Below are 27,329 nucleotides of genomic sequence, written 5' to 3'. Positions count from 1 at the left end.
GCAGTATGATTTGATACAGTGTACAGTATGATTTGATAGTGTACAGTATGATTTGCTGGTGCGCAGTATGATTTGCTACAGTGTGCAGTATTATTTGATACAGAATGTGGTATGATTTGATACAGTGTGCAGAATGATTTGATACAGTGTACAATATGATTTTATAGTGTACAGTATGATTTGAAACAGTGAGTTGTATGACTTTGTACTGTGTGCAGTATGATTTTGTACAGTGTACTGTATGATTAGGTACAGTGTGCAGTATAATTTAATGCGGTGTACAGTATGCTTTGGTGCAGTGTACAGTATGATTTGAAACAGTGGGTTGTATGACTTTGTACTGTGTGCAGTATGATTTTGTACAGTGTGCGGTGTGCTTTGGTACAGGGTGCAGTATGATTTGATACAGTGTGCAGTATGATTTGATAGTGTACAGTATGATTTGATAGTGCACCGTATGATTTGCTACAGTGTGCATGTGGTATGATATTGTACAGTCTGTAGTATGATTTCGTAGTGTGCAGTATGATTTGAAACAGTGGGTTGTATGACTTTGTACTGTGTGCAGTATGATTTTGTAGTGTGCAGTGTGCTTTTGTACAGTGTGCGGTGTGCTTTGGTACAGGGTGCAGTATGATTTGATACAGTGTGCAGTATGATTTGATAGTGTACAGTATGATTTGATAGTGCACCGTATGATTTGCTACAGTGTGCATGTAGTATGATATTGTACAGTCTGTAGTATGATTTCGTAGTGTGCAGTATGATTTGATACAGTGTGCAGTATGATTTTATACAGTGTACAGTATGATTTGATACAGTGTGCAGTATAATTTGATACAGTGTGCCATATGCTTTGATACAGCATGCAGTATTATTTGATACAGCATGCGGTATGATTTGATACAGTGTGCAGAATGATTTGATACAGTGTACAATATGATTTTATACAGTGTACAGTATGATTTGAAACTGTGGGTTGTATGACTTTGTACTGTGTAAACCACCGTTTAGAGGCCATTTTTCCCCGCAAAGCGGGGGTTGACCTTTTCGGGGACCGTGGTAGTTGTTGTTTTTTGGTCCCCTTTTTGAAGCAATGTTTTACGGCCGGATGCCCTTCCTGACGCCAACCATTTTTGCCGCCTTCAACGACAAGCAGGGAATTACCAGTGAACTGGTACTCAATTAGCCGACCTCGGAAGGTATGACAGGCTGAGTCAACCCCCCTGGCATTAATTCGGCGATCGACCGAGGTTCGAACCCGGGATCCTAGGATCCTAAGCCGGCACCCTAGCCGCTAGCCCAACACCAGGGATTTGTACTGTGTGCAGTATGAGATTGTACAGTGTGCGGTATGATTAGGTACAGTGTGCCACATGATTTTATGTGACATACAGTATGATTTGGTGCAGTGTACAGTATGATTTGATACAGTGTGCAGTATGATTTGGTATAGTGTGCACACGGTGCAGTATGATTTGATAGTGTGCAGAATGATTTGATAGTGTACAATATGATTTTATCCAGTGTGCAGAATGATTTGATAGTGTACAATAAGATTTTATACAGTGTACAATATGATTTTATACAGTGTACACTATGATTTTATACAGTGTACAATCTGATTTTATACAGTGTAAAATATGATTTTATACAGTGTACAATATGATTTTATACAGTGTACAATATGATTTTATACAGTGTACAGTAGGATTTGAAACAGTGGGTTGTATGACTTTGTACCATGTGCAGTATGATTTTGTACAGTGTGCTGTATGATTAGGTACAGTGTGCAGTATGATTTTATGCAGTGCACAGTATGCTTTGGTACAGTGTACAGTATGATTTGGTACAGTGTGCAGTATGATTTGGTACAGTGTGCGGTATGATTTGGTATAGTGTGCACACTGTGCAGTATGATTTGATACAGTGTGCAGTATGATTTGATACAGTGTGTGGTATGCTTCGGTGTAGTGTACAGTATGATCTGGCACAGTGTGCAGCATGATTTGGTACAGTGTACAGTATGATTTGGTACAGTGTGCAGTATGATTTTATATGGTGTACAGTTTGATTTGGTACAGTGTGCAGTATGATTTTATATGGTGTACAGTTTGATTTCGTACAGTGCATGATATTACCACAGCGTACCGCACATGAGGTTGTACAACTCAATGTTCTCAAAGGGCTGCACCTGAGTTTTGGACTTGAAACTCGGCCCATATCCAATAAACACAGCCTGGGGTAAGGAAAAGACGTCGCGAGACATTCATGTTGATTAGAATTTCATGGCAATGGCCAATCATGAGTGAAATAAGAAGTGATACAATACATGCCTTTCCATTGTCTATGGTGTATAAGCTGTGAATTGGTGTGAAATGTGCGGCAAACTTAACTACAACGTGCATCCCTCCGCCAGACTGAACAGTTTATGGTTTGCATCCCACAGATAGGCCAGATCTGGATTCGGACCTGAACCAAAATCGAATCAGCTTGTTCTTGTCGCCAAATCCACTCATCCACCAAGTTTAGTCATAACTCGTCCACGTCTTTGAAATATCATGTTATATATAGTTTTTGGCCCTATCACTCAATGGTGAAGAATCACTTAAAAATTTTAAAAAATCATTGCAGCATGATCTCCATTCGAATCTTCATCAAAGTCGAATCATTTCGTCGTTGTCACACACCCACCCAACCTGTCCACCAAGCTTGTTCGAATCCGTCCACAACCTTTTGAGATATCCTGCTATATATCGATTTTAGCCCGATCACCCAATGGTGAAGAATAACTTTAAGATTCTAGTATCCGGATTCGAATCTTCACCAAAATCTAAACAGTTTGTCCTCGTCACATAACAAACCTGTCCACCAATTTCGTCTGAATCCGTCCACAAACTTTTGAGATATCCTGTTCACAGACAGACAGACAAACAAACAGACAGGGGTGAAAACAAAACCTCCGTCCACCTTCGGTAATGGAGGTAATAATCTGCTCCATCCACATTTAGTGTCCAACATTTATTGCTCATTGTCCAAAGCATTACTTGCATGTCTACAGGAATCCAGATTAACAGCTCACCTCCAATGCTTGCTCTGGTTTTACCTGCCTGTGGAACTGTCTTACAACCAGTCATGGCCACCTCCTTCACCTCCCCTCTCAAGTCTTGTCACATGCCAATCTGTTATGTTTAAAATCCTGCTTTTCTATATGTATAATGTATATGTCCTTCCATCATCAGATCCGACTTGACTTTCCCTTTCCACTGTCAGTATTTATGCCACTCAACTGAAAATTGCCATCAGTGCAGTGGCAACAAGGGGTGCTGGAACATGTAGCGTGACGAGGTGTACCTGCATTCTCTTCAAGCTGTTATCATAGCCATGGTCTCCACCAGGAAACAGAAGTGGAATTTCCTCCTTTTTCCTGAGAACATCACACATCAGGACCGAAAAGTCATAACCTGTACCCCGGAATTTGAAATACTAGGGCATGCCCGTACTATATATATATCTAAAATTATATCCCCCCCCCTCTATTTACATGAAATGGTTTGGTCCAAAGCGAACGGCTTGCGAGTACGGTGACAATCCCCCCCCCCCCCCCCTCTATTTACATGGAATGGTTTGGTCCAAAGCGAACGGCTTGCGAGTACGGTGACAATCCCCCCCCCCCCCCCCCTCTATTTACATGGAATGGTTTGGTCCAAAGCGAACGGCTTGCGAGTACGGTGACAATCCCCCCCCCCCCCCTCTATTTACATGCAATGGTTTGGTCCAAAGCGAACGGCTTGCGGAGTTTGGTAAAGAAATCGCCATAGCTCGGTAACTACTTGTCCGATTAATTTAAAACCTTGAAAAGGCACATCCTCGGGTCCCCAGCAATATACCTGGCAAGTTTCAAGTATATCGGACCGGTAGTTGTCGAGAAACAGCGGTCGCATACACACACACACACACACACACACACACACACACACACACACACACAGAGATTACTGGAATTATAGATAGATACATTCTGAAACCCATTACGAGCCCTCTATCTCACTATCTGTCCAATCTTGGTGATCTACTTGTCCAGTAACATTTTGTACAAAAAAAAAAACCAATGAACTCAACTCACCTCTTTACCGATAAACTTGAGGGGCTACCTGATGCTGCTGTTAGGGATGGGGGGATGTAGGTGGGAGAGTGTACCGGGCATTGCCCGGCTGGGTGAGCTTTTCCCGGTGGTGGTTTCAGGATGTGTTGGGGCATTGAAAAGTTATGGAGTTATTGGCCTTACAGTAGTTGCCTTTTGCCTACGGGCTGGCGGAGGCACTGTCTTACCCCACATCCAAATATATACTGTATAGCGGCCTTTGGTGGCTTCAGATCGGACATCAAGGTCAACGTGTGGTAGCTTGAAACCTTGCCCAGATTCTGAAGCACCTACACTCAAAAGTTGGGGCCTCCAGGTGCTACGGTTTGGCCATGAAAGAGTATTGTACAAACTCACAAACACGTGACTACATTTAAAAGATTTGAACGTTTTCAATGCGCAACATTTGCCGGAACCCCTATGTAGTTTTTCCCCTCATGCAGTGTTGGGTACCCCACCCAAGCTGGGTCACCTGGTCAAGATCGGGTTATTTAGACTTTAGTAAAACCATCAAGAAAATTGACGTTTAAAGCTGTCCAAAAATTAACCCAAGAGTGCACCACAGCAATGTTGGGCCAAATGGCCTCATTTCGTTGTATGGGATCACTTTCGTGATTTACACATAGAAAATGAGAATTGCTTTGCATTGGGGGGGACGGGGGCGGAGAGGGGGGGCGGAGAGGGGCGGGAGGGTGGGAGATGGGTTGTGCCCATGACCTGACTCTGGGCACCCCCAGCACATCTGCCGAATTTGATGGAGATCGGCCCAGTTGCCTCTTCATATGATAGCCGGACCTACACACAGAGAATTTCTTTGTAGGGAGAGGGGGGCGATATTTTGTGCCCATGACCTAAACCTAATATGTTTATTGTTTATGTACCCCCAGCATGTTTTCAAAATATGGTGGAGATTGGCCCAGCCAGTTTTTTACATGATTTTCAGACCGACACAAACCTACAAACAAGATCATTTCCTCGTGAGGTGGGATAGCTAAAAAAAACCTTGCCCAGATCCTGAAGTAATTACACTCAAAATCTGCAGCCGTTAGGCGCTATGGTTCGGCCATGAAAGTATAACGTATAATCGCACAAAACAAACGCACACACACTTGAAAATATTTACAAGATATACAAGTGACCCAAAGAAGGCTTATTTATTCTGACAAGCATCAGAAAAAAATAAAATGGTACTCCCTGAAATGTCTTACGTGTACACCATCCAGCCTTCCTCCACCAGCAGGTGGATGTCCTCAATGCGCTGGTTAAATGCATAGTGTAGACGCTTCGGAAGGTGATGCTTCAGGTAAGGCTTGAAATGCTGACTATGACACTGTTACACAATACAGCAACAACCAGGACCAACAACATAAGAAAAGACTCCAAAACAATATAACACTCTCTTAACCATAGTGGCAAATACTGCAGCGTTCTTTACAGTAAAGTCCTGGAATAAAATCCAAAAATTCCACAAAATACATGAGAATGAATATTAATAAATATGGGGACATTTCAAAAGTTATAGGAATTTGAAATACAGTACAGTACTCACAAGACTCCAAGAGACGCCTACTTCCAAGAGACGCCTACGTCCAAGAGATGCCTACGTCCAAGAGACGCCAACGTCCAAGAGTCGCCTACGTCCAAGAGTCGCATACGTCCAAGAGATGCCTACGTCCAAGAGACGCCTACGTCCAAGAGACTCCTACGTACAAGAGACTCCCACGTCCAAGAGACTCCCACGTCCAAGAGACTCCCACGTCCAAGAGACTCCCACGTCCAAGAGACTCCCGCGTCCAAGAGACTCCCGCGTCCAAGAGACGCCTACGTCCAAGAGACGCCTACGCCCAAGAGACTCCTACGTACAAGAGACTCCTACGTCCAAGAGACGCCTACGTCCAAGAGACGCCTACGTCCCAAGAGACGCCTACGTCCAAGAGACGCCTACGTCCAAGAGGCGTCTACATCCAAGCCAAGAGACGCCTACATCCAAGCCAAGAGACGCCTACATCCAAGGGACGCCTACATCCAAGGGACGCCTACATCCAAGGGACGCCTACATCCAAGAGACACCTACATCCAAGAGACGCCTATATCCAAGACACACCTACGTCCAAGAGACGCCAACATCCAAGAGACGCCGACATCAAGAGACGTCTACATCCAAGAGGCGTCTACATCCAGGCCAAGAGACGCCTACATCCAAGGGACACCTACATCCAAGGAACGCCTACATCCAAGAGACACCTCCATCCAAGAGAGACCTACATCCAAGCTAAGAAACACCTAGGTCCAAGAGACGCCTACATCCAAGAGACGCCTACATCCAAGAGACGCCTACATCCAAGAGACGCCTACATCCAAGAGACGCCTACATCCAAGAGACGCCTACATCCAAGAGACGCCTACATCCAAGAGACGCCTACATCCAAGAGAGACCTACATCCAAGCTAAGAAACACCTACGTCCAAGAGACGCCTACATCCAAGAGACGCCTACATCCAAGAGACGCCTACATCCAAGAGACGCCTACATCCAAGAGACGCCTACATCCAAGAGACGCCTACATCCAAGAGACGCCTACATCCAAGAGACGCCTACATCCAAGATACGCCTACATCCAAGAGACGCCTACATCCAAGAGACGCCTACATCCAAGAGACGCCTACATCCAAGAGACGCCTACATCCAAGAGACGCCTACATACAAGAGACGCCTACATCCAAGAGACGCCTACATCCAAGAGACGCCTACATCCAAGAGACGCCTACATCCAAGAGACGCCTACATCCAAGAGACGCCTACATCCAAGAGACGCCTTCATCCAAGAGACGCCTTCATCCAAGAGACGCCTTCATCCAAGAGACGCCTTCATCCAAGAGAGGCCTACATCCAAGAAACGCCGACATCCAAGAGACGCCTACATCCAAGCCAAGAGACACCTCCGTCCAAAGACGCCTACATCCAAGCCAAGAGACGCCTACATCAAGAAACGCCTATATCCAAGAGACACCTACATTCAAGAGACGCCTTCATCCAAACCAAGAGACGCCTACGTCCAAGAGACGCCGATTTCCAAGAGACGCCGATGTCCAATAGACGCCGATGTCCAAGAGACGCCGATGTCCAAAAGACGCCTACATCCAACATCGAAGCCAAGAGACGCCTACATCCAAGAGACGCCTTTGTCCAAGAGACGCCTTCATCCAAGCCAAGAGACACCTACATCCAAGAGACGCCGATGTCCAAGAGACGCCTACATCCAAGCCAAGAGACACCTCCATCCAAGAAACGCCCATGTCCAAGAGACGCCTACGTCCAAGCCAAGAGACACCTACATCCAAGAGACACCTACATCCAAGAGACGCCTACGTCCAAAAGACGCCGACATCCAAGAGATGCCTACATCCAACCCAAGAGAAACCGACGTTCAAGAGACGCCTACATCCAAAGACGCCTACATCGAAGCCAAGAGAAGCCTACATCCAAGAGACGCCGACATCCAAGAGACGCCTACATCCAAGAGACGCCAACATCCAAGAGACGCCAACATCCAAGAGACGCCAACATCTAAGAGACGCCGACATCCAAGCCAAGAGACGTCTACGTCCAAGAGAAGCCTACATCCAAGAGAACTCTACATCCAAGAGACACCTACATCCAAGAGGCGTCTACATCCAAGCCAAGAGACGCCTACATCCAAGCCAAGAGATGCCTACATCCAAGGGACACCTACGTCCAAGAGACGCCTACGTCCAAGAGACGCCTACGTCCAAGAGTCGCCTCCGTCCAAGAGTCGCCTACGTCCAAGAGTCGCCTACGTCCAAGAGTCGCCTTCGTCCAAGAGACGCCTACGTCCAAGAGACACCGACGTCCAAGAGACGCCTATGTCCAAGAGACGCCTATGTCCAAGAGATGCCGACGTCAAAGAGACGCCTACGTCCAAGAGAAGCCTACGTCCAAGACACGCCTATGTCCAAGACACGCCTACGTCCAATAGTCTCCTACATCCAAGAGACGCCTACATCGAAGAGATGCCTACATCCAAGAGGTGTCTACATCCAAGCCAAGAGACGCCTACATCCAAGGGACACCTACATCCAAGGGACACCTACATCCAAGAGACACCTACATCCAAGAGAGACCTACATCCAAGCTAAGAAACACCTATGTCCAAGAGACGCCTACATCCAAGAGACGCCTACATCCAAGAGACGACTACATCCAAGAGACGCCTACATCCAAGAGATGCCTACATCCAAGAGACGCCTACATTCAAGAGATGCCTACATCCAAGAGACGCCTACATCCAAGAGACGCCTTCATCCAAGAGACGCCTTCATCCAAGAGACGCCTATGTCCAAGAGATGCCTACGTCCAAGACATGCCTACATCCGCGAGACGCCTATATCCAAAAGACGCCTCCATCCAAGAGACGCCTCCATCCAAGAGACGCCTACATCCAAGAGACGCCTACATCCAAGCCAAGAGACACCTATGTCCAAAGACGCCTACATCCAAGCCAAGAGACGCCTACATCCAAGAAACGCCTATATCCAAGAGACGCCTACATCCAAGAGGCACCTACATCCAAGTGACTAAAACATCCAAGCCAAGAGACACCTGCGTCCAAAGACGCCTACATCCAAGCCAAGAGACGCCTACATCCAAGATACGCCTATATCCAAGAGACGCCTACATTCAAGAGATGCCGACATCCAAGAGACGCCTATATCCAAGAGGCGCCTCCATCCAAGAGACGCCTACATCCAAGCCAAGAGACACCTACGTCCAAAGACGCCTACATCCAAGCCAAGAGACGCCTACATCCAAGAAACGCCTATATCCAAGAGACGCCTACATCCAAGTGACGCCTACATCCAAGCAAAGAGACACCTACGTCCAAAGATGCCTACATCCAAGCCAAGAGACTCCGACGTCCAAAGACGCCTACATCCAAGCCAAAAGACTCCTATGTCCAAGAGACGCCTACATCCAAGTGACGCCTACATCCAAGAGACGCCTACATCCAAGAGACGCCTACATCCAAGAGACGCCTATATCCAAGAGACGCCTACGTCCAACCCAAGAGACGCCTACGTCCAACCCAAGAGACACCTACGTCCAAGCCAAGAGACGCCTCCATCCAAGAGACGCCTACATCCCAGAGACGCCGACATCCAAGAGACGCCAACATCCAAGAGACGCCAACATCTAAGAGACGCCTACATCCAAACCAAGAGACTCCTACGTCCAAGAGACGCCTACGTCCAGGAAACGCCTACATCGAAGAGACGCCTACATCCAAGGGACGCCTACATCCAAGAGACGCCTACATCCAAGAGACACCTACATCCAAGAGACGCCTACATCCAAGAGGCGTCTACATCCAAGCCAAGAGACGCCTACATCCAAGCCAAGAGACGCCTCCATCCAAGGGACACCTACGTCCAAGAGACGCCTACGTCCAAGAGACGCCTACGTCCAAGAGACACCTCCGTCCAAGAGTCGCCTACGTCCAAGAGACGCCTATGTCCAAGAGATGCCAACGTCAAAGAGACACCTACGTCCAAGACATGCCTACGTCCAAGACACGCCTACGTCCAAGAGACACCTACATCGAAGAGATGCCTACATCCAAGAGGTGTCTACATCCAAGCCAAGAGACGCTTACATCCAAGCCAAGAGACGCCTACATCCAAGGGACACCTACATCCATGGGACACCTACATCCAAGAGACACCTACATGCAAGAGACGACTACATCCAAGAGATGCCTACATCCAAGAAACGCCTACGTCCAAGAGACGCCTACGTCCAAGAGACGCCTACGTCCAAGAGACGCCTACGTCCAAGACACGCCTACGTCCAAGAGACGCCCACATCCAAGAGACGCCCACATCCAAGAGACGCCTACATCCAAAAGACGCCTACATCCAAGAGGTGTCTACGTCCAATCCAAGAGGCGCCGACATCCAAGCCAAGAGACGCCTACATCCAAGGGACACCTACATCCAAGGGACGCCTACATCCAAGGGACACATACATCCAAGGGACACCTACATCCAAGAGACACCTACATCCAGGAGAAGCCGACATCCAAGCTAAGAAACACCTATGTCCAAGAGACGCCTACATCCAAGAAACGCCTATATCCAAGAAACGCCTACATCCAAGAGACACCTACATCCAAGTGACACCTACATCCAAGCCAAGAGACACCTACGTCCAAAGATGCCTGCATCCAAGCCAAGAGACGCCTACATCCAAGAAACGCCTATATCCAAGAGACGCCTACATTGAAGAGACGCCTTCATCCAAAGCAAGAGACGCCTACGTCCAAGAGACGCCGATGTCCAAGAGACGCTGATGTCCAAGAGACGCCGATGTCCAAGAGACGCCGATGTCCAAAAGACGCCTACATCGAAGCCAAGAGACCCCGACATCCAAGCCAAGAGACGCCTACATCCAAGAGATGCCGATGTCCAAGAGACGCCTTCATCCAAGCCAAGAGACACCTCCATCCAAGAGACGCCCATGTCCAAGGGACACCTACGTCCAAGCCAAGAGACACCTACATCCAAAAGACGCCTACGTCCAAAAGACGCCTACATCCAACCCAAGAGACACCTACGTCCAAGAGACGCCTACATCCAAAGATGCCTACATCGAAGCCAAGAGACGCCGACATCCAAGAGACGCCTACATCGAAGCCAAGAGACGCTGACATCCAAGAGACGCCAATATCTAAGAGATGCCTATGTCCAAAAGACGCCAACATCCAAGAGATGCCTACATCCAACCCAAGAGACACCTACGTCCAAGAGACGCCTACATCCAAAGACGCCTACATCAAAGCCAAGAGACGCCGACATCCAAGAGACACCTACATCCAAGAGACACCTACATCCATGAGACGCCTACATCCAAGTGACGCCTACATCCAAGTGACGCCTACATCCAAGAGACGCCAACATCCTAAAGACGCCAACATCTAAGAGACGCCTACATCCAAGCCAAGAGATGTCTACGTCCAAGAGACGCCTAGATCCAAGAGGCACCTACGTCCAAGAGACGCCTACGTCCAAGAGACGCCTACGTCCAAGAGACGCCTACATCCAAGAGACGCCTACATCCAAGAGACGCCAACATCCAAAAGACGCCAACATCTAAGAGACGCCTACATCCAAGCCAAGAGATGTCTACGTCCAAGAGACGCCTAGATCCAAGAGGCGCCTACATCCAAGCCAAGAGACGCCTACATCCAAGCTAAGAGACGCCTACATCCAAGGGACACCTACATCCAAGAGATGCCTACGTCCAAGAGACGCCTACGTCCAAGAGACGCCTACGTCCAAGAGACGCCTACGTCCAAGAGACGCCTACGTCCAAGAGACGCCTACATCCAAGAGACACCTACATCCAAGAGATTGGAGGGATGAGATGGGAGGAGAGTAGAAGGAGCATACGTTTTTTGTGGCAGATACAGAGTAAGTCAGTCATCCAAGAGTGGATTTGGCCTTGCATTCCATTGGCAGACAGTTTGAAGAGCAAGGTGGGATGCCAGACTGTATTGAAACGTCGACATATATATATATATATATATATATATATATATAGAGAGAGAGAGAGAGAGAGAGAGAGAGAGAGAGAGAGAGACATGGCCCTGATTTTGTGCCTGATATTGGGAGCCTCCATCCATTGTTGGGAGAGTAGAAGGAGCATGTCCACGATAAAGTGACCATGTCTTTCTTTCTTGTTTGTTGGTTGGTTGGTTGGTTTGTTTGTCTGTTTGTCTGTTTGTTTGTTTGTTTGTCCGGGCGATATCTCAGCCATCCTTTGAGCTAGGAAGCTGAAATTTGGACACAATAGTGAGCACGTGCTTTGGCAAAAAAGATATTTTTGGTTTTTTGATCATTCAATGAATTGACTAATTACTAAATTATTATTGATAAATGAAGAACTTTTTTTTTCTCACCTGGCCAATATCTCAGACACCTTTTGAGTTACGAATCTGATATTTGGACATGACAATGACCAAGTCATTTGGCTGTAAAGAGTATTTTTGGCTTATTGATTAAACAATTAATCGATTAATTATTTGATTAATGACTTAATTGATTTTTTTTTTAAGTTACAGATTCGGATAAGACGGTGGTGGTTTAGGTATTCTATTAGCCAGTTGATTAATAATTTAATTCTTTTACCATTATTTATTTATTTTTGGTATGAATCACTTATTTATTTTCTTTCTCATCTGGGAAATATCTGAAGCACCTTTTGAGCGAGGAAGCTGATATTTTGACACGACCATGACCAAGTGATTTGGCTATAAAGGGTATTTTTGATTTATTGATTAATCAATTAATTGATTAAATATTTCTTGATTAATCAATTAATTATTTAATTTCGATTAATTAATTATTTAATTTTCAAAAAGTTACAGCTTTGAACAAAACACTGGTGGTGTAGGTATGCTATTCTCCATTTGATTAAGAAATTAATTATTTTACGATTAGTATTTATTTATTTAATTACACTATTAATCAATCAATTTATTGTACATCCTCCCAAAACTGTCTCTCTATGCTGCACGGCGGCATTGCCAGGTGCCGATGGCACCCTGGCAATTGTCGCGCACTGGAGGATATGTTATTTATTTGGCATGGGGGCGGTGTACTTTGAATGTATCTGTACTTGTTATTACTATTATTATTGCTGCAGTGATGAAATGGAGAGGTGGAAAGCAGCATATTTCAGTCTTGTAGATGGACACCACAAAATAAACCTCACAATATCAGAAAAAAGAAGACAATTAAAATTACGTGTCGTCTATAATATGGATCCATCCTTATCGAGCTAGGGCTGCTGGCAAATGCAGCATTATTGATCATGCAGATCATACTTCTCTCCTTTTTTTCTACAAAAGTGAGGGTCATCAAAGAGCAAGGTTAAATTGAGAGTGGGGTAGCCGGGCACCAATTGGGCACAACCGACAGGGGTTAAATGAACAGGAGATAGAGGAGAAAGGGGGTGGAGAGGAGAGAGGGGGAGAGAGGGGAGGGGGAGAGGAGAGCGAGAAATAGAGAGAGAAAGGACACACAAAAATCAGGAAGTAAGAAGGTAGGGTTAGTTAGGAAGGGTTAATGGAGGTTAGGAAGGGTTAATGGAGGTTAGGAAGGTTAATTGGGAGTGTGTACATGAAATACATCTCTTTAAGCTTGCGTTTACGAATAGTTATTCATTTTGAAATAGTTTTGCTGTTTGACCTGTTCACCCTTTGCCCCCTGATATTTTGCTCTTCCCTGACCCTCAATTCAATACCTCTATAAAATGTTTTTTGAAACCTTTTCTAAAAACATTATTTGGCCACTGATTGGAATTCCTCTTATTAGGTAGTTCGTAATTTCTCTATTGCTCTGGAACAACTTCCTGGTACCTATGAGCTAGAATCTGGATTTATTTATTTCTGGTCTCAATTATTATTCCAATACTGTCCTCACATACATATTGCCAAGATACAAATAAACAATGATTGTACTGACCGTAAGGTTTGTGATGATGGACTGAGGATTAACTGCAGAGGGAGGAAAAAAGGTAACAATAATTATCAAAGACATTGGAGCACAAAACTTCCAATCTATAATAAGAAGAGAGAGTGTGTGTGTGTGTGTGTGTGTGTGTGTGTGTGTGTGTGTGTGTGTGTGTGTGTGTGTGTGTGTATGTGTGTGTGTGTGTGTGTGTGTGTGTGTGTGTGTCAGTGTCAGAGTGTCTCCTCCATAATTCCATAACCATGAAACCTATCTGCCTGAAACTTTGCATGCATACTAACGGAACTCCAAGGGAATGCATGAGTGAAAACTGAGTGTTTGGGTAAACTTAAACACATTTTTTGAAGATGATTAACCGTCTTATTTAATTAAAACAAAAACAGGCTTACCCTCCGTCAGCCCGCGTTCACCTCTCAGGGGTCTTAATCCACCATTTTGTTTTGGCCTAACCTTCGTCAGCCCACGTTCACCTCTCAGGGGTCTTAATCCACCATTTTGTTTTGGCCTAATCAAACATGGTTTCTGTACAATAGAACTTCACACCTATGAATAGGTGTACACATCGCTGACCGCTAATCGTTTTACCTATGAATCACTGTATACATCACTATTCACTCGCCAAGCCAGCCGTTCCTTATCAATCGGTGTTTGTAAGCCATGGTGATACAACCGACAGTGGTGTAATCGCCTTTTTTCAACAGCGGATGTCATTTTTGAAAATAGACAATGTTAAGATGATAAAGTAAACAAAGTACATATTGTTACGGACACGGTTTTTGGATGTTATTTTACCGAGCGGTGGTGTATTTAACCGCGTCCGAACAGTTACTCCCCGATTAGAACCCGATTCCACCCGAACGTTGACTAATCGCGCTACAGATATTCAATTGGGAAACCTCTAAAGCGACCGAAAGAGAAGAAGAGAGAAGAAAGACAGAGTTTGGAGGAAGAACAGATTTATTATACACACACAAGCAATATTTTAGAGCGACCAATATTATTTACAGCAATAGATGGAAAAGAGCAGTCACACAGTGCATTGTTAACTTATTCTATTTCATTTACTTAATCCCCAAGACAAACGAGTAGGACAGGACGTTCACACTCACACGGTGGATATTGCAGGCAGGTAATGGCTCGAGGTTGATTGCTTGAGAGGAAGGCAAGGTCGGAGGCAGCAGCTTTCAACCCCTCGCGGTTTTGGCGGGAAAACCTCCGTCGCGTATCCGCGGCCGTCACGCGCTGGCTCGGCACACCTGCTCCTCTTCCTGGGGTGGAGCCGTCTCCCTCCGTTCAGCGCGTCTCTCCAACGACAGGGGATATTGCAGGCAGGTAGGTAGGGCTTGCGGTGGATTGCGCTCCTCTTCCAGGTCATCCCCCAGCGTATCTCTCAAGGCCTCTCTTTGGTGCAGCCTCGTTGCTCCTCTCCAGCTCATCTCCAGTCATCTCGCAAAGCAGTCCCTTACAGTCGCTTTTATCACCTCGGCCGAAATCAAGCCGCCGGCTCCGAGGGCACGCCTACCGGGTCGATCACCGCGGTGTTGATTGGCTGTTAGGGCCGGTTCACTCCTTCCCTCTTCTGACGAGGTGGAGACACGCCTTTCTTCTCCAACCTTACCTCGTGGCCAATGGTGGTTGAAGAGAAAAACCGACCAAAATGCGGAAGGCAAATGGAAGGGAGGTTTTGGGGAAATTGGAAGGGCCTACGCTTATTTTGTTTGATACAATGCAAAGTCAATCTAGTGGAAAACACATACTTAGCCTACATGGAATAAGGAAATACACTATTTAAAAGATATATCGTGACCTGCGTGTATGTTCTATGAAATTAATTAGGAGGACGGCTGCGACCATTATTTACATTACCAGGATGTTACCATACCAAAACCATACTCTTCACATCCGTTACCCTTCCTCCAAAATTGTTACACTCCTCAAAACCCGTTACACTTCTCAAAACCCGTTACACTTCTCAAAATCGTTACACTGCACCCTCCTTTCTTCAGGCACGTCCTCGGGCCTACTAGACTTAACTGAGTGTGACATGTAGGTGTAATTCCCTCTACAATTAACCTGACCCTGAGTGTGACAATTTTAAAACACAAATAAGTATGTCCCCCTATTGCATTGCATCCTGTCTAACAGACTCAAGCCCACAGCTAACCGAATTACGGAATTATTCTGAAACTATACATTTACGGTGGGGAGCATTATTTACAATGACGTGATTTCTTATTTACAACGCAACCCAGGACCTGTGTGTTTTTTTCTTTTCTTTTTAGGGAACAAGAGAAAGAAATTCCTGTTGGGAGGGAGGAGACAGCACGCATTGCATCGATGCACCAGTACCAATACCACCAAAGCACCCAAAAGCACCACAAGCACCACAAAGCACCACTCGGTGCGCAGTCACCATGGTTCATAATAAACACAACAAAACAACTGGTGGTGGTCTTCTCCTTGTCTGCTGGGCCGATGTTCTTCCTGACGTCTTCTGGCTTCATGCGGCCTATTTGGACATAATAAAAAGCACAACTTGTGTTCGTTTTTTATTATTATTTAGGGCCTCAGGGGCCAACTAAGGGTGGTCCACCTGTTTGGCATAGGTGCCACCTTACCGAGGTCCGCAAGCAAGATTCCCTGGCCACTATGGCCGGTCTCCAACAGAGGTGCTCTGCCCCAGAACCTGGGGTCCATCAAGTGGTACTTGGCCGCCGAACAGCGGTCCATAAAGTGGTACATCAACGCAATGCGTGCTGGTTCTGGGAATCTCGGGCGCACAATGGCCACCTCACGCACGCTCCCCTCGGCACCCAATGGCGCACAGGTCATGTGGGAGACAAAAGAAAGACAATTGAGCGAGGGGTAAGGTCACAAGGGTACACGTCAAACAAGGCAATGCAAGGTGAAATGCGTACGGAGGGCGAAGTGAGAAAGCTCGTCCCTACCGTACGTCACCCCCCTGTCACCTACACTACCCTTGCTCTTACCCCATATTTACAAAATCTACCCATTTACAAATTCGTCACTACTGTCACGTCTTCCCCATATTTCCCTTATACCAAATTCATCACCACAATCCCTCTACTTCAAAATTTGCCATCATCAATTCATCATCAATCCTCAAAAGGAGGGAGAGATGGAATTACGCACAATGTCACACCCACGTCATGATGCGTCTCACAACCCAAACATTTGCACAGTAAAAAATAATCAAACATGGCATGGTGTGGAGTACCTGTCACCTCAGGTGAGTGGATGCAGATGGTGTGAGGAGATCCTTCATCCTAACTATCCTCTAAATGATTTTAACACACTTTACACTACCCGGGGTCTTTCCCTGCCAATCCATTGGCAATCTTACTCTATGTGGTTTTAAAAACCAATTCCCATTGACCAAACTGTGGTGCTTCTCAATTTGGGGTCTCACTCCCCCGATTCATCTCCCGGTGCTCTAGCACAATTTCTGGGCTGCGACGTGTACCTCTCCCAACAGGTCTACCCACCTGCACACCTCCACCACTGTAGTTGCCACCCGAGCTTACCTAGCTCCTCACCCTAACCTAACTACCTGGGGAAGACCCCTCTTGGATCTGTCACCCCACTGGTGCCCTCTGGCACTGGGCTACCCGGGTCCGTCCTCCGGATCCTCGGGCCCCATCCACAACAACTACTACCGGCTCCCAGAGCCCACCTGCGGCCTCACCTGGCCGACATCCTCACAGTGGTGGAGTGCCCAAACCAACTACACACACTAACAGGCTACACGCCCAGCCATTTCCACAACACTAATGCACCCATCCAAAGACCATTCTTCCACTCGCACCACAGATGCCAATATCCAACCACAATTTACCTATACCCTCTACCTAACACTTACACTACCCGCCCCGGGTATCCGTGATGGGGGTCCACTCTTCCCCCATTCACACCTTCGCACCATCCACTCCACTCCACAATTTCCACCATACTCACTCCACGACCATCCATTCCAATACTCCATACCATTTATTCCATACACCTGTCTTTCATTCACCTGTCGTTGCACACCTGTGCAATCATACCTGGTGCCACCTGCACCCTCCTTTCTTCCTGGACCATTTGGTCAACACAACACGCAATCACCACTACTCCCTCATACACTGCTCCACACACCTGTTCAGTTGCACACCTGTGCAATCACACCTGTTCCATTCTCACCCGTTCAATCCTCACACACACGGCATCATCTCAGCTAACTTCTCCCCTCTGAAACTTGCGCTTCCCAGTCGTCCCTTTAAACTATTGCGCTCCCACGTCATTATCATCCATACTAATCTACCTGCGTCCCCACTACAGGTATCAGTCACTAACTAAACTTAACGTCACCTAATGTCAATCTTCGCTAGATCCCTACACACCATATCCTAACCCACCCGGGCTAGTTTTCACTGCCATACACCCCATAATCTAGTGCTCCTTTGCCCCCACCTGTGAGGGATGGTGGATTTGCCATCCCACCACATCGGGGGTCTCTCCCTACCAATTTCGCTCGTCCAAATCCAACAATTCAAAAATTTTCCATTTACTGCCAATTCTATTCACTTTTCTAAATTTCGTTTTAAATCACTATCACTACCACCATCACCCGTCTACTTATTACATCCTCTCGGTGCGCCAATTCACATCTACAGCCCGGCTTCGTACAGCCGAGCAATGAACGCGGGTCGTTTTGTGCCAGCGGCTGGATACGTCCCGCATTCGGGGCAGGGACGGAGGCTTACCCGGGCCGAGATCCCATGCACCACTTCGGCGTGGAGCCATCCAATGTCCCGATCTCGACCTGCCGGCACGTCTCAATAGAAAGTGGTCGCCATGACGACCCTTCCTATCGAGCTGCCCGCTCCGCCTTGTGGAGCCCGGACGCGGCCGCTCCACGCGAGGCCCAGCGTGGATCGCGCACGGCGGTCCTTTCGAACCCGCCGTGGCTCGGATCTCCGCTGGTTCTCGCGGCACGCGAAGCCCGGCACGCACCGAGGGCCCGATCCGGCTAAAAGTCGACCTAACCTTTAACCCGGTTACCGTCGACGCTTCACCTGCAGGCCTACATGCATACGCTACCTCTTTCTTGCTCATACATGCAGCCGTTCCCATTCTCCTCGTACCTTTTCTTTCACACCTCGGTACACTCATTCCGCTCACCGACTTGGTCACACACCTGACCACCGAACACTTTGGCACACATTCGTTGCTCGCACACCTCACCAATACACCGCTTCGCGCCCCCTCCTCGGTCACCTCCTTTGTGACAATCACAGGTGTGCTCTCACCCGCACACCCAACCACGTGTCTCACTACCAATTCCAGCGTGCATTCCCACTCACGCTCTACCATTCCAGGTGTGCATCCTTCCATCCCAGGTGTACATCCTCGCTCACCTATCACAACCAGCTCACTCTCCTTGTCACTCTCACTACTCTCACCTCCACTCTCGGTCGCGCACTCACCCTTACTCTTGACAGCATGCGCTTTCCCCATGCACCCGTCCGTTACACACCTTTCTCGCGCATCCTCCCGCGCACACTTCTTCGTTACTTCCTCCGTAACACTCACCACAGGCATGCATTCTCCCTTACTCTTGACAGCATGCGCTTTCCCCATGCACCCGTCCGTTACACACCTTTCTCGCGCATCCTCCCGCGCACACTTCTTCGTTACTTCCTCCGTAACACTCTCCACACCGCGCTTCCCTGTGCTCCCTCGCACACGCGCTTCGACCAACTCACTCTTGACGGTACACTCACTCCTCGGCGTGCACTTTTTCCTCACACACCCCATGGTCGGACATTCTCGCACACCTCTTTTTTCGCACACCGGTCCTGTCACACACCTCACCAACGGCCTTTCACGAACACCCGGATCCAAACCAATCCCCAAGCCGACTGAATCTCCCCTCACATCATGTACATTGCCACTCACCTCCGTACCTCGTCGCACCTCCTTTGCCACCTGCAAACTTTTTATTTGGTTAGTGAGCATCACATCATGATTTGAACACAGACCTTGTACATATTCCATGACTTCCTCCTTTATCTCCCTCTTAGTTTCTGTCCGTCCCTTCTTAATTTCACTCACCTCTTCTCCCACTTCCTCTAATTTTTGTTTAACCTCTTTTATTTCCCGGTGCGTCTCCTCAAGTTCGTCCTCTAAGGCTACCGTGACCGTTTCTACGTGCGTCCTTACCTCCCGGTCCTTCGTCTCCATTGCTTCTGTCACCTCTTCCACCCTCATTGTCAGTTCCTCCCGTACCATCTGACATTGCCTCTGCGTCGCTATTAATTCGTTTTTAATTTCTTTTTGTGTCGCCTTTAACCCTCCTAGTACCGCAGTGTTCTTTTGAACCTGCTCCACTAACTTAGTTTGTCCCTCTGTCAGCTGCTCCACCTCCTCCGTCAGATCTTCTATTCCCCCCTGTAACTTTGCCGTATTATTTCTCACCTCTTTCTCTATACGCTTTTCGCCTCGCTTTACCTCCTCGCGCAGCCCCGAGACCTCCTCACTCACTCCTCGTCGTATTTCCTCCATCTGGTTCCCCATCTGTTCGATTTCCCGGGCGGATTGTTCCCCTATTTCCCGCAATTTGTCCTCCATCCTATTTTCTAACCCCATTAACCCATTTTTCACCCCCTCTAACTGATTCTCCTGGGCAGCCATTCTGTTTTCCACCCCCGTTAACCCATGTTTCACCCCTTCTATCCCATTGTCTAACCCCTCAAATTTCTTGTCTAATCCCTCAAATTTCTTGTCTAATCCCTCAAATTTCTTTTCTAATCCCTCACCGGTACCCCTCGCTTCGTCCCTCATTACCCCCATTTGGCCCTCCAATCGCTCACCCTGAGCATCCATCCGGTTCCCCATTACCCCCATTTGGTTTCCCATTACCCCCATTTGGCCCTCTAATCGCTCACTATTAGCCCTCGCTTCGTCCCTCATTTTGTCCATAAGGGCCCCGATTTGTAGCAACAAAAGGTTTGAATCCACCAGGGGCGCTACCACGGTCGCGGGCGTGGCAAAATTTGGTGCCGCTACACCCACGTGCGCGAGGACGCCATTTTGCGCGTCTGACACCCCCTCAACCGCCTCCTCATTGCTCTCCTCCTCCCTTTCTTCCACATACATTTCCCCTGGTTCCTGGGTTACCCCTAACCCGTCTATCTCCCCCACCGACATCCGATCGCCTTGATTGTCCATGGCGCGATCTCAAAATTCGGGTTTTATAAAACAACACAATTTCGTCCGCTTTATAATTTTGAGCGCGTGCAGCGCGCTCCGGGTCGATCTCACTCCCCGACACCAATTGTTACGGACACGGTTTTTGGATGTTATTTTACCGAGCGGTGGTGTATTTAACCGCGTCCGAACAGTTACTCCCCGATTAGAACCCGATTCCACCCGAACGTTGACTAATCGCGCTACAGATATTCAATTGGGAAACCTCTAAAGCGACCGAAAGAGAAGAAGAGAGAAGAAAGACAGAGTTTGGAGGAAGAACAGATTTATTATACACACACAAGCAATATTTTAGAGCGACCAATATTATTTACAGCAATAGATGGAAAAGAGCAGTCACACAGTGCATTGTTAACTTATTCTATTTCATTTACTTAATCCCCAAGACAAACGAGTAGGACAGGACGTTCACACTCACACGGTGGATATTGCAGGCAGGTAATGGCTCGAGGTTGATTGCTTGAGAGGAAGGCAAGGTCGGAGGCAGCAGCTTTCAACCCCTCGCGGTTTTGGCGGGAAAACCTCCGTCGCGTATCCGCGGCCGTCACGCGCTGGCTCGGCACACCTGCTCCTCTTCCTGGGGTGGAGCCGTCTCCCTCCGTTCAGCGCGTCTCTCCAACGACAGGGGATATTGCAGGCAGGTAGGTAGGGCTTGCGGTGGATTGCGCTCCTCTTCCAGGTCATCCCCCAGCGTATCTCTCAAGGCCTCTCTTTGGTGCAGCCTCGTTGCTCCTCTCCAGCTCATCTCCAGTCATCTCGCAAAGCAGTCCCTTACAGTCGCTTTTATCACCTCGGCCGAAATCAAGCCGCCGGCTCCGAGGGCACGCCTACCGGGTCGATCACCGCGGTGTTGATTGGCTGTTAGGGCCGGTTCACTCCTTCCCTCTTCTGTCGAGGTGGAGACACGCCTTTCTTCTCCAACCTTACCTCGTGGCCAATGGTGGTTGAAGAGAAAAACCGACCAAAATGCGGAAGGCAAATGGAAGGGAGGTTTTGGGGAAATTGGAAGGGCCTACGCTTATTTTGTTTGATACAATGCAAAGTCAATCTAGTGGAAAACACATACTTAGCCTACATGGAATAAGGAAATACACTATTTAAAAGATATATCGTGACCTGCGTGTATGTTCTATGAAATTAATTAGGAGGACGGCTGCGACCATTATTTACATTACCAGGATGTTACCATACCAAAACCATACTCTTCACATCCGTTACCCTTCCTCCAAAATTGTTACACTCCTCAAAACCCGTTACACTTCTCAAAACCCGTTACACTTCTCAAAATCGTTACAATATATAAACGTGTGTTCTGTTGTCTTAGTTAAATCTGAAAAAGTTAAAAAAGTAAGCTTCGCCTCGGAGAGTTCCAGTTCCAGAGCAGGTACACAGGGTGGCAGCTGCAGTTTGAGTTGCATCCCTCAAGGGAAGCCAATGTTATAATATTGTGCTCCTTACATGCTGGTACATGCCCTCAAGGGAAGCCAATGTTATAATCTCGTGCTCTTTACGTGCTGGTACGTGCTATTTGAAAGTGATGGGTGGTATTGCTATCTTGTTTGAACATGCTGTTTTAACGTACCCCTTTTCGTTCAATTCTGTGCTGATACTGGGAGATGGGACCTATTTTTTACACGAGATTGCATTTTTCACCTTTTTGTGTGATCTTCTTTCATATCCCCGAGGGGTTAAATATTACAGCAAGATCAGCTTTGGTCTTATTTGCTCATATTTTATCGAAGCGACAGGTCTTATTTGCACTTTCCCACCTCTCTCCCTCTCTCACTTTCTCCCCCCTCCTCTATCCACATGTCACTGCTTCACTCTCTCCTTCTCACTCCTCTCCCCTCCTCTCTCTCCTCCCATTTCTTTCTTTCTTTCTCTCTCTCTCTCTCTCTCTCTCTCTCTGGATTCCCGTCAGCGAACGATGGGTGGTATTTGCTAGTGCTGACCATAAGAACAATTTTCATGCTTTTGGGTTGAGAGTACGACTGTATTATCTCATTCTCATAACCAATTACAAATACATCTCTTTCCCTTCAGTATATGCATCTCACAGGAAGAATCAGGTGGTTGTGGTCGAATGCGGCCTGAGGTCCCTGGGTAAAGGTGGAGGTTTTCAACATCCATTAGCAATGGGTCAAGCAACTCCACCCTTTCTCTTGCCACAGCCGCCATGCCTGAAAATCATTGAGAAAATATGCAGCCAGCTAGGACACGTGAGATGATACTATTTATTGTAAGCAGGCTTATTCTCAAAAGGTGGTTGGGTTTGAAGGTAGAATTACCTCCGACATAAAGTAATGTGTCCATAAAGAAAACAAGATGTACAGTACACCTGTGAACGGGTGCATGGGATGCAAAAATGGATACGAGACTTAAAAGGGTTGGTAAAAATGAGTGAACAAGGAGATGATATCGGTGGCGATGAAAAGCAGAAATTACAATTACTAGCAACGGTACCTGCCCTATGGGCGGGGCTTCAATTGGGAAGCCCAAATGAAAAGGCAAAATATCAGAAATTGAAAGATTTTTTTATATTTTAAACGATTCATATAAACATCCGTTAAATCATAAATCATAAACAGTACATGGCGCCTATTTTGAAAAAAGATTGAATTCTGCAAAACGGAAGCGGCCGCTGTACATCTTTCTCAGTCGCACGTTTATGTGGGAAGAGTGCGTGCCGAATCTGTAACACGGAAGCGGCCGCGACACCTGTTTCTCAGTCGCTTTGCACATGCTGCCGTGTTACTTCGGAGCCACACGTTTATATAGGAAGAGTTCGTCAGGAGTTGATCTACTCTCTCCTGGTACGTAGAATTTCAACAAAAGCCACATCACTGTTCATATCGGTAAATATTATTCCATCGTGTTTGGAAAAACTGGAAAATTGGAAAACTTGGAAAAACAATATAGCCTATTTTACTCCAGGGGGTCCTAGGATTACCAACCCAAAATATCGTTGCAATCGGTTCAGCCGTTTTTGCGGTACCTTCGAACAGACGGACGGACGGACATTTGGTGAATTATAGTAAGATGTACAACAATGAATAATATGGAACACCACAAGGAAATGCAAAGACGAGCATCCAGGAGGAAAAACATACCATGGTCAGAGATGATCATGATGTCCACACATTTGTGGAGGAGCCGCTGCTTGAGTCCATCCATCAGCTGTCCAACGACAGTGTCGATTGCTGCAAGGGCTCGATCAATCTGAAGGGAGCAGGAAGTGGTGAGCAAACACCCAAATTACATAAATGTTCAACAGGGATTTTAAGTGATGTTGGTTGACTTCCGGAAGTCCCACCTGTCTCCATCTCTCTCTTTCTCTCTTACTCCCCCCCCCCACACCCCCCCCCCCCCCGCCCCGCCCCTAACATATTCCTCCTCTCTCCTGTCCCTCTCCTCCATCCACATGTGCTAACCATAAGTTGACTTCCGGAAGTCAACCCGCACCACTACATTACAAAAGGGCACAAAAAACATCCTCTTACATACCGGACTATTACGTTACTTCCAATTCCAAGGAAAATCTTATGGTATCCATCATCAAAGGTGACATCAATTCCTTCCTCTTCTCAAATGACCTGATCTCAGACAGAACATCCGTTTGATTTCTGACCAGTTCACTCTACCCTGGGCATGCGGCTTCTGCTCTACCAACAATTGATGGAGTCCCTCAATCTCAGACAGGAGATTAGGTCCGTCTCTCTGGACATACTGTACCTTGAGCATTTCATACAGTCTGGCACCCCACCTCTTTATATGGCGTCCAAGGCCACCTCCACGCATGGCTTACTGACTTCCTCGAGTCTTATAGTCAACAGGTGGCCCTCACCAGGATCATCTCCTCTCCTCTCCTCTCCTCATCGAGACATTTCACCGATGCCTCCACCCTTGGCTTTAGCATCTCTCATCCTTCAGATAGGCAGCCAGCGGCCTATTCCGTTTCTGCAGACCTTGATACTATCACGAGCTGGTAGCACTTGTAATATGTCTTTCAACCCCGACAAATCTCATACACTCACTCTGTCACTCCGAAAAGACCGTCTGAGTACTCTCACGTCTACTTTCTTTAACACACCTCTTGAAGAAGTTCAGTCACTTAAACTGTTCGGGCCTCACTCATAGCGACGATCTCTCTTCAACAAACCATGTATCCAACTTGGCCTCCAAAGACAGTCACTGATTGGGCATTCTCTGTCGTGCCAAGTATTTCCTTGGTAGATTTGAACTTCCAACACCATACAAATACAAGCAAGGCCTTTGTCGACAGCTCGATGGAATAAGTACTACTTTCCCCTTTGGGTAGGCAGCCCAGACTCACAACTTTCACATCGTTATGCCATGGAGACAATGGGACACAAGGCCCTCAAAAATCATTGGAATCTCCCAGGATGAAGCTGATTCTCTAGGCCTGTTACTCCCACATCACAGGCAGGTCGTTGGCCTCTCTGTCTCCTTTCTGGTCATGAACCCTCTCCCCCTTTCCGTGCTCTGTCTCCCCTCCCCTTCCCTCCGTCCTCGGTTTCTGTAAGGTGCATGAGCTCAGCCAATAATCCACTTCTGGTGAATTCCCAAAATCCAGGTTCACTGATAATCTCCACTCATTTTTTCCTCATCACCTCTCATTCCTCCACCCACTGTGGAAACATCAGCAGTCTGTTCAATCTCACTCTTCCCTCCAGGGTTTCAAGATGGCTGTTCACCTCCTCCTCGGGTTATTGTGCTTTCTCCTCTTCACCCCACCCACCTTGTGTTTTTTCATTCCATAAGTTTCATCACCATTTTCCTTTCCTCTTCTTTCTGCTTCTTCTTGCTGTGTTTGAGCTCGTCTCCCGCTTGCTCCCCCCTTGTGTCGTCCTCACCCTCTCCTTGCGTCATATTCTTCCTCAAAGTGGTCCTCTGGTGTTCTACCCCCGCTGTTGGTGTGTTTCTGCTCTGTTCTGCGTTTAACTCTTCCATGAGCCTCGACTTTGTATATAAAAAGAAAGTACTGCTATAAATCAGATTAGTTTTTAATTCTTCTGCCACACCAGCAGTGCCCATTTCATGTGGATACGACTCAACAAGAAACCTGGAGGTTGAACACTTTGATGCAGTGATTGGGCCTCGGAGGCCCACAAGGTTTTTTTTTGTTGCAAAAACTATGCTGTACAATTTTATTTTTTTTGGAATGAGCCTCATTTTCACCGACTTTCATGTTGTTACACAAAATTCAGTGACATAAATAAATAAAAAATACATTCAGGCTCGTGGGAAAATCTTCATTCTTCACTTATAACCCGAAAATCCGACACAAATGCAGGCCTGGGGCCTTCGAGGCCCTGCATAAATGATGTTGTACTACTATGTTATATCATTATTTTCTTGATATGAGCCTCATTATATGCTCCTATAACTTGGTTACAAATAGTTCAGTGACAAAAATATGAAAATTAAAAAACTTTACACGAATACATTTGTGGGGCCTCCGAGGCCCAATGGCTGCATAGATGTAGGATTTTTGTCAGTTGTGGACATATACATTCTAAATAAAAGGATTAGTGAATCATATTTTTTGAGCAAATACTCCTCCATGAGCCTCAACTTTTTAGAGGAAAAAAAGTTTAAAAACCAAGAACAAAAAAAAAAATTTGCAAAAAAAAAAAAGGATTCATTACTTGTATGGGATTCTTCCAACTAATAGGATCAATGATTCACATTTTCTGAGCAAAGACACATCCATGAGCATCGACTTGGATTGAAAAAGGATATGAAAGAAAAAAAATCTATTAAAAAAAACATTACACGAATACATCCGTTGGGCCTTTGAGGCTCAATGGCTGCGTTTATGTAGGATTTTTGACGCCTGCATCTAAGAGTTAAAGCAATTTTAGCACTGCGACCTGGAGGTGCGTGAAGCACCCTGCATCACCAAGCAACTCGATGGGCAAGCGTCAGAGTGAAGGGTGCAAGTGGTTTGAGACAAACCGAGACGAGGAGCACTACACTAAGTGCAGTAGTGTACGAGGAACACTACACTAAGTGCAGTGTACGAGAAACACTACACTAAGTGTGGCGTTGGCCATCCGTGGGATGGGAATATCTGTGGGATGGTAGAGCGTGAAGCACCCTCCATCACCAAGCAACTCGATGGACAAGCGTCAGAGTGAGGGGTGCAGGTCGTGAATGCCACACTTTTCAATGTGTCAAGTAAGATCTGTGGCCTTGGACCGGCCTCTTCACCACCTCTCTACTGTTTCCGGTAATATGAATGAATTGGAGTGGTTATGTGAGGAAATGTTTTTTATCCACCCCACAATATGGATGCTGAAAAGGTGAAAATAACCCAGCAGATAACCCAGCAGTGGACCCGAAAG

At 46.9% G+C, this 27,329-nt stretch overlaps 1 protein-coding gene across 1 annotated transcript in view; it reads right to left on the bottom strand.

Moving 5' to 3' along the window:
• LOC137427260 (autotaxin) overlaps nt 1-27,329 on the bottom strand; it is a 152,198-nt gene that overhangs the window by 67,847 nt on the left and 57,022 nt on the right. Inside the window, exons 13-18 of the mRNA XM_078777402.1 lie at nt 24,072-24,180; nt 23,019-23,141; nt 13,687-13,718; nt 5,353-5,474; nt 3,355-3,427; nt 2,152-2,239 (exon numbers count right to left, since the gene is read on the bottom strand). Coding sequence (XP_078633528.1) covers nt 2,152-2,239; nt 3,355-3,427; nt 5,353-5,474; nt 13,687-13,718; nt 23,019-23,141; nt 24,072-24,180 — 547 coding nt within the window. The remainder of the gene's footprint in view (nt 1-2,151; nt 2,240-3,354; nt 3,428-5,352; nt 5,475-13,686; nt 13,719-23,018; nt 23,142-24,071; nt 24,181-27,329) is intronic.

Source organism: Myxine glutinosa, chromosome 5, assembly GCF_964187855.1.
Source record: "Myxine glutinosa chromosome 5, kmMyxGlut1.1, whole genome shotgun sequence".
NCBI lineage: Eukaryota > Metazoa > Chordata > Myxini > Myxiniformes > Myxinidae > Myxine > Myxine glutinosa.
The sequence above is the reverse complement of the archived record's forward strand: the minus strand, read 5'-3'. Positions and strand labels throughout refer to the sequence as shown.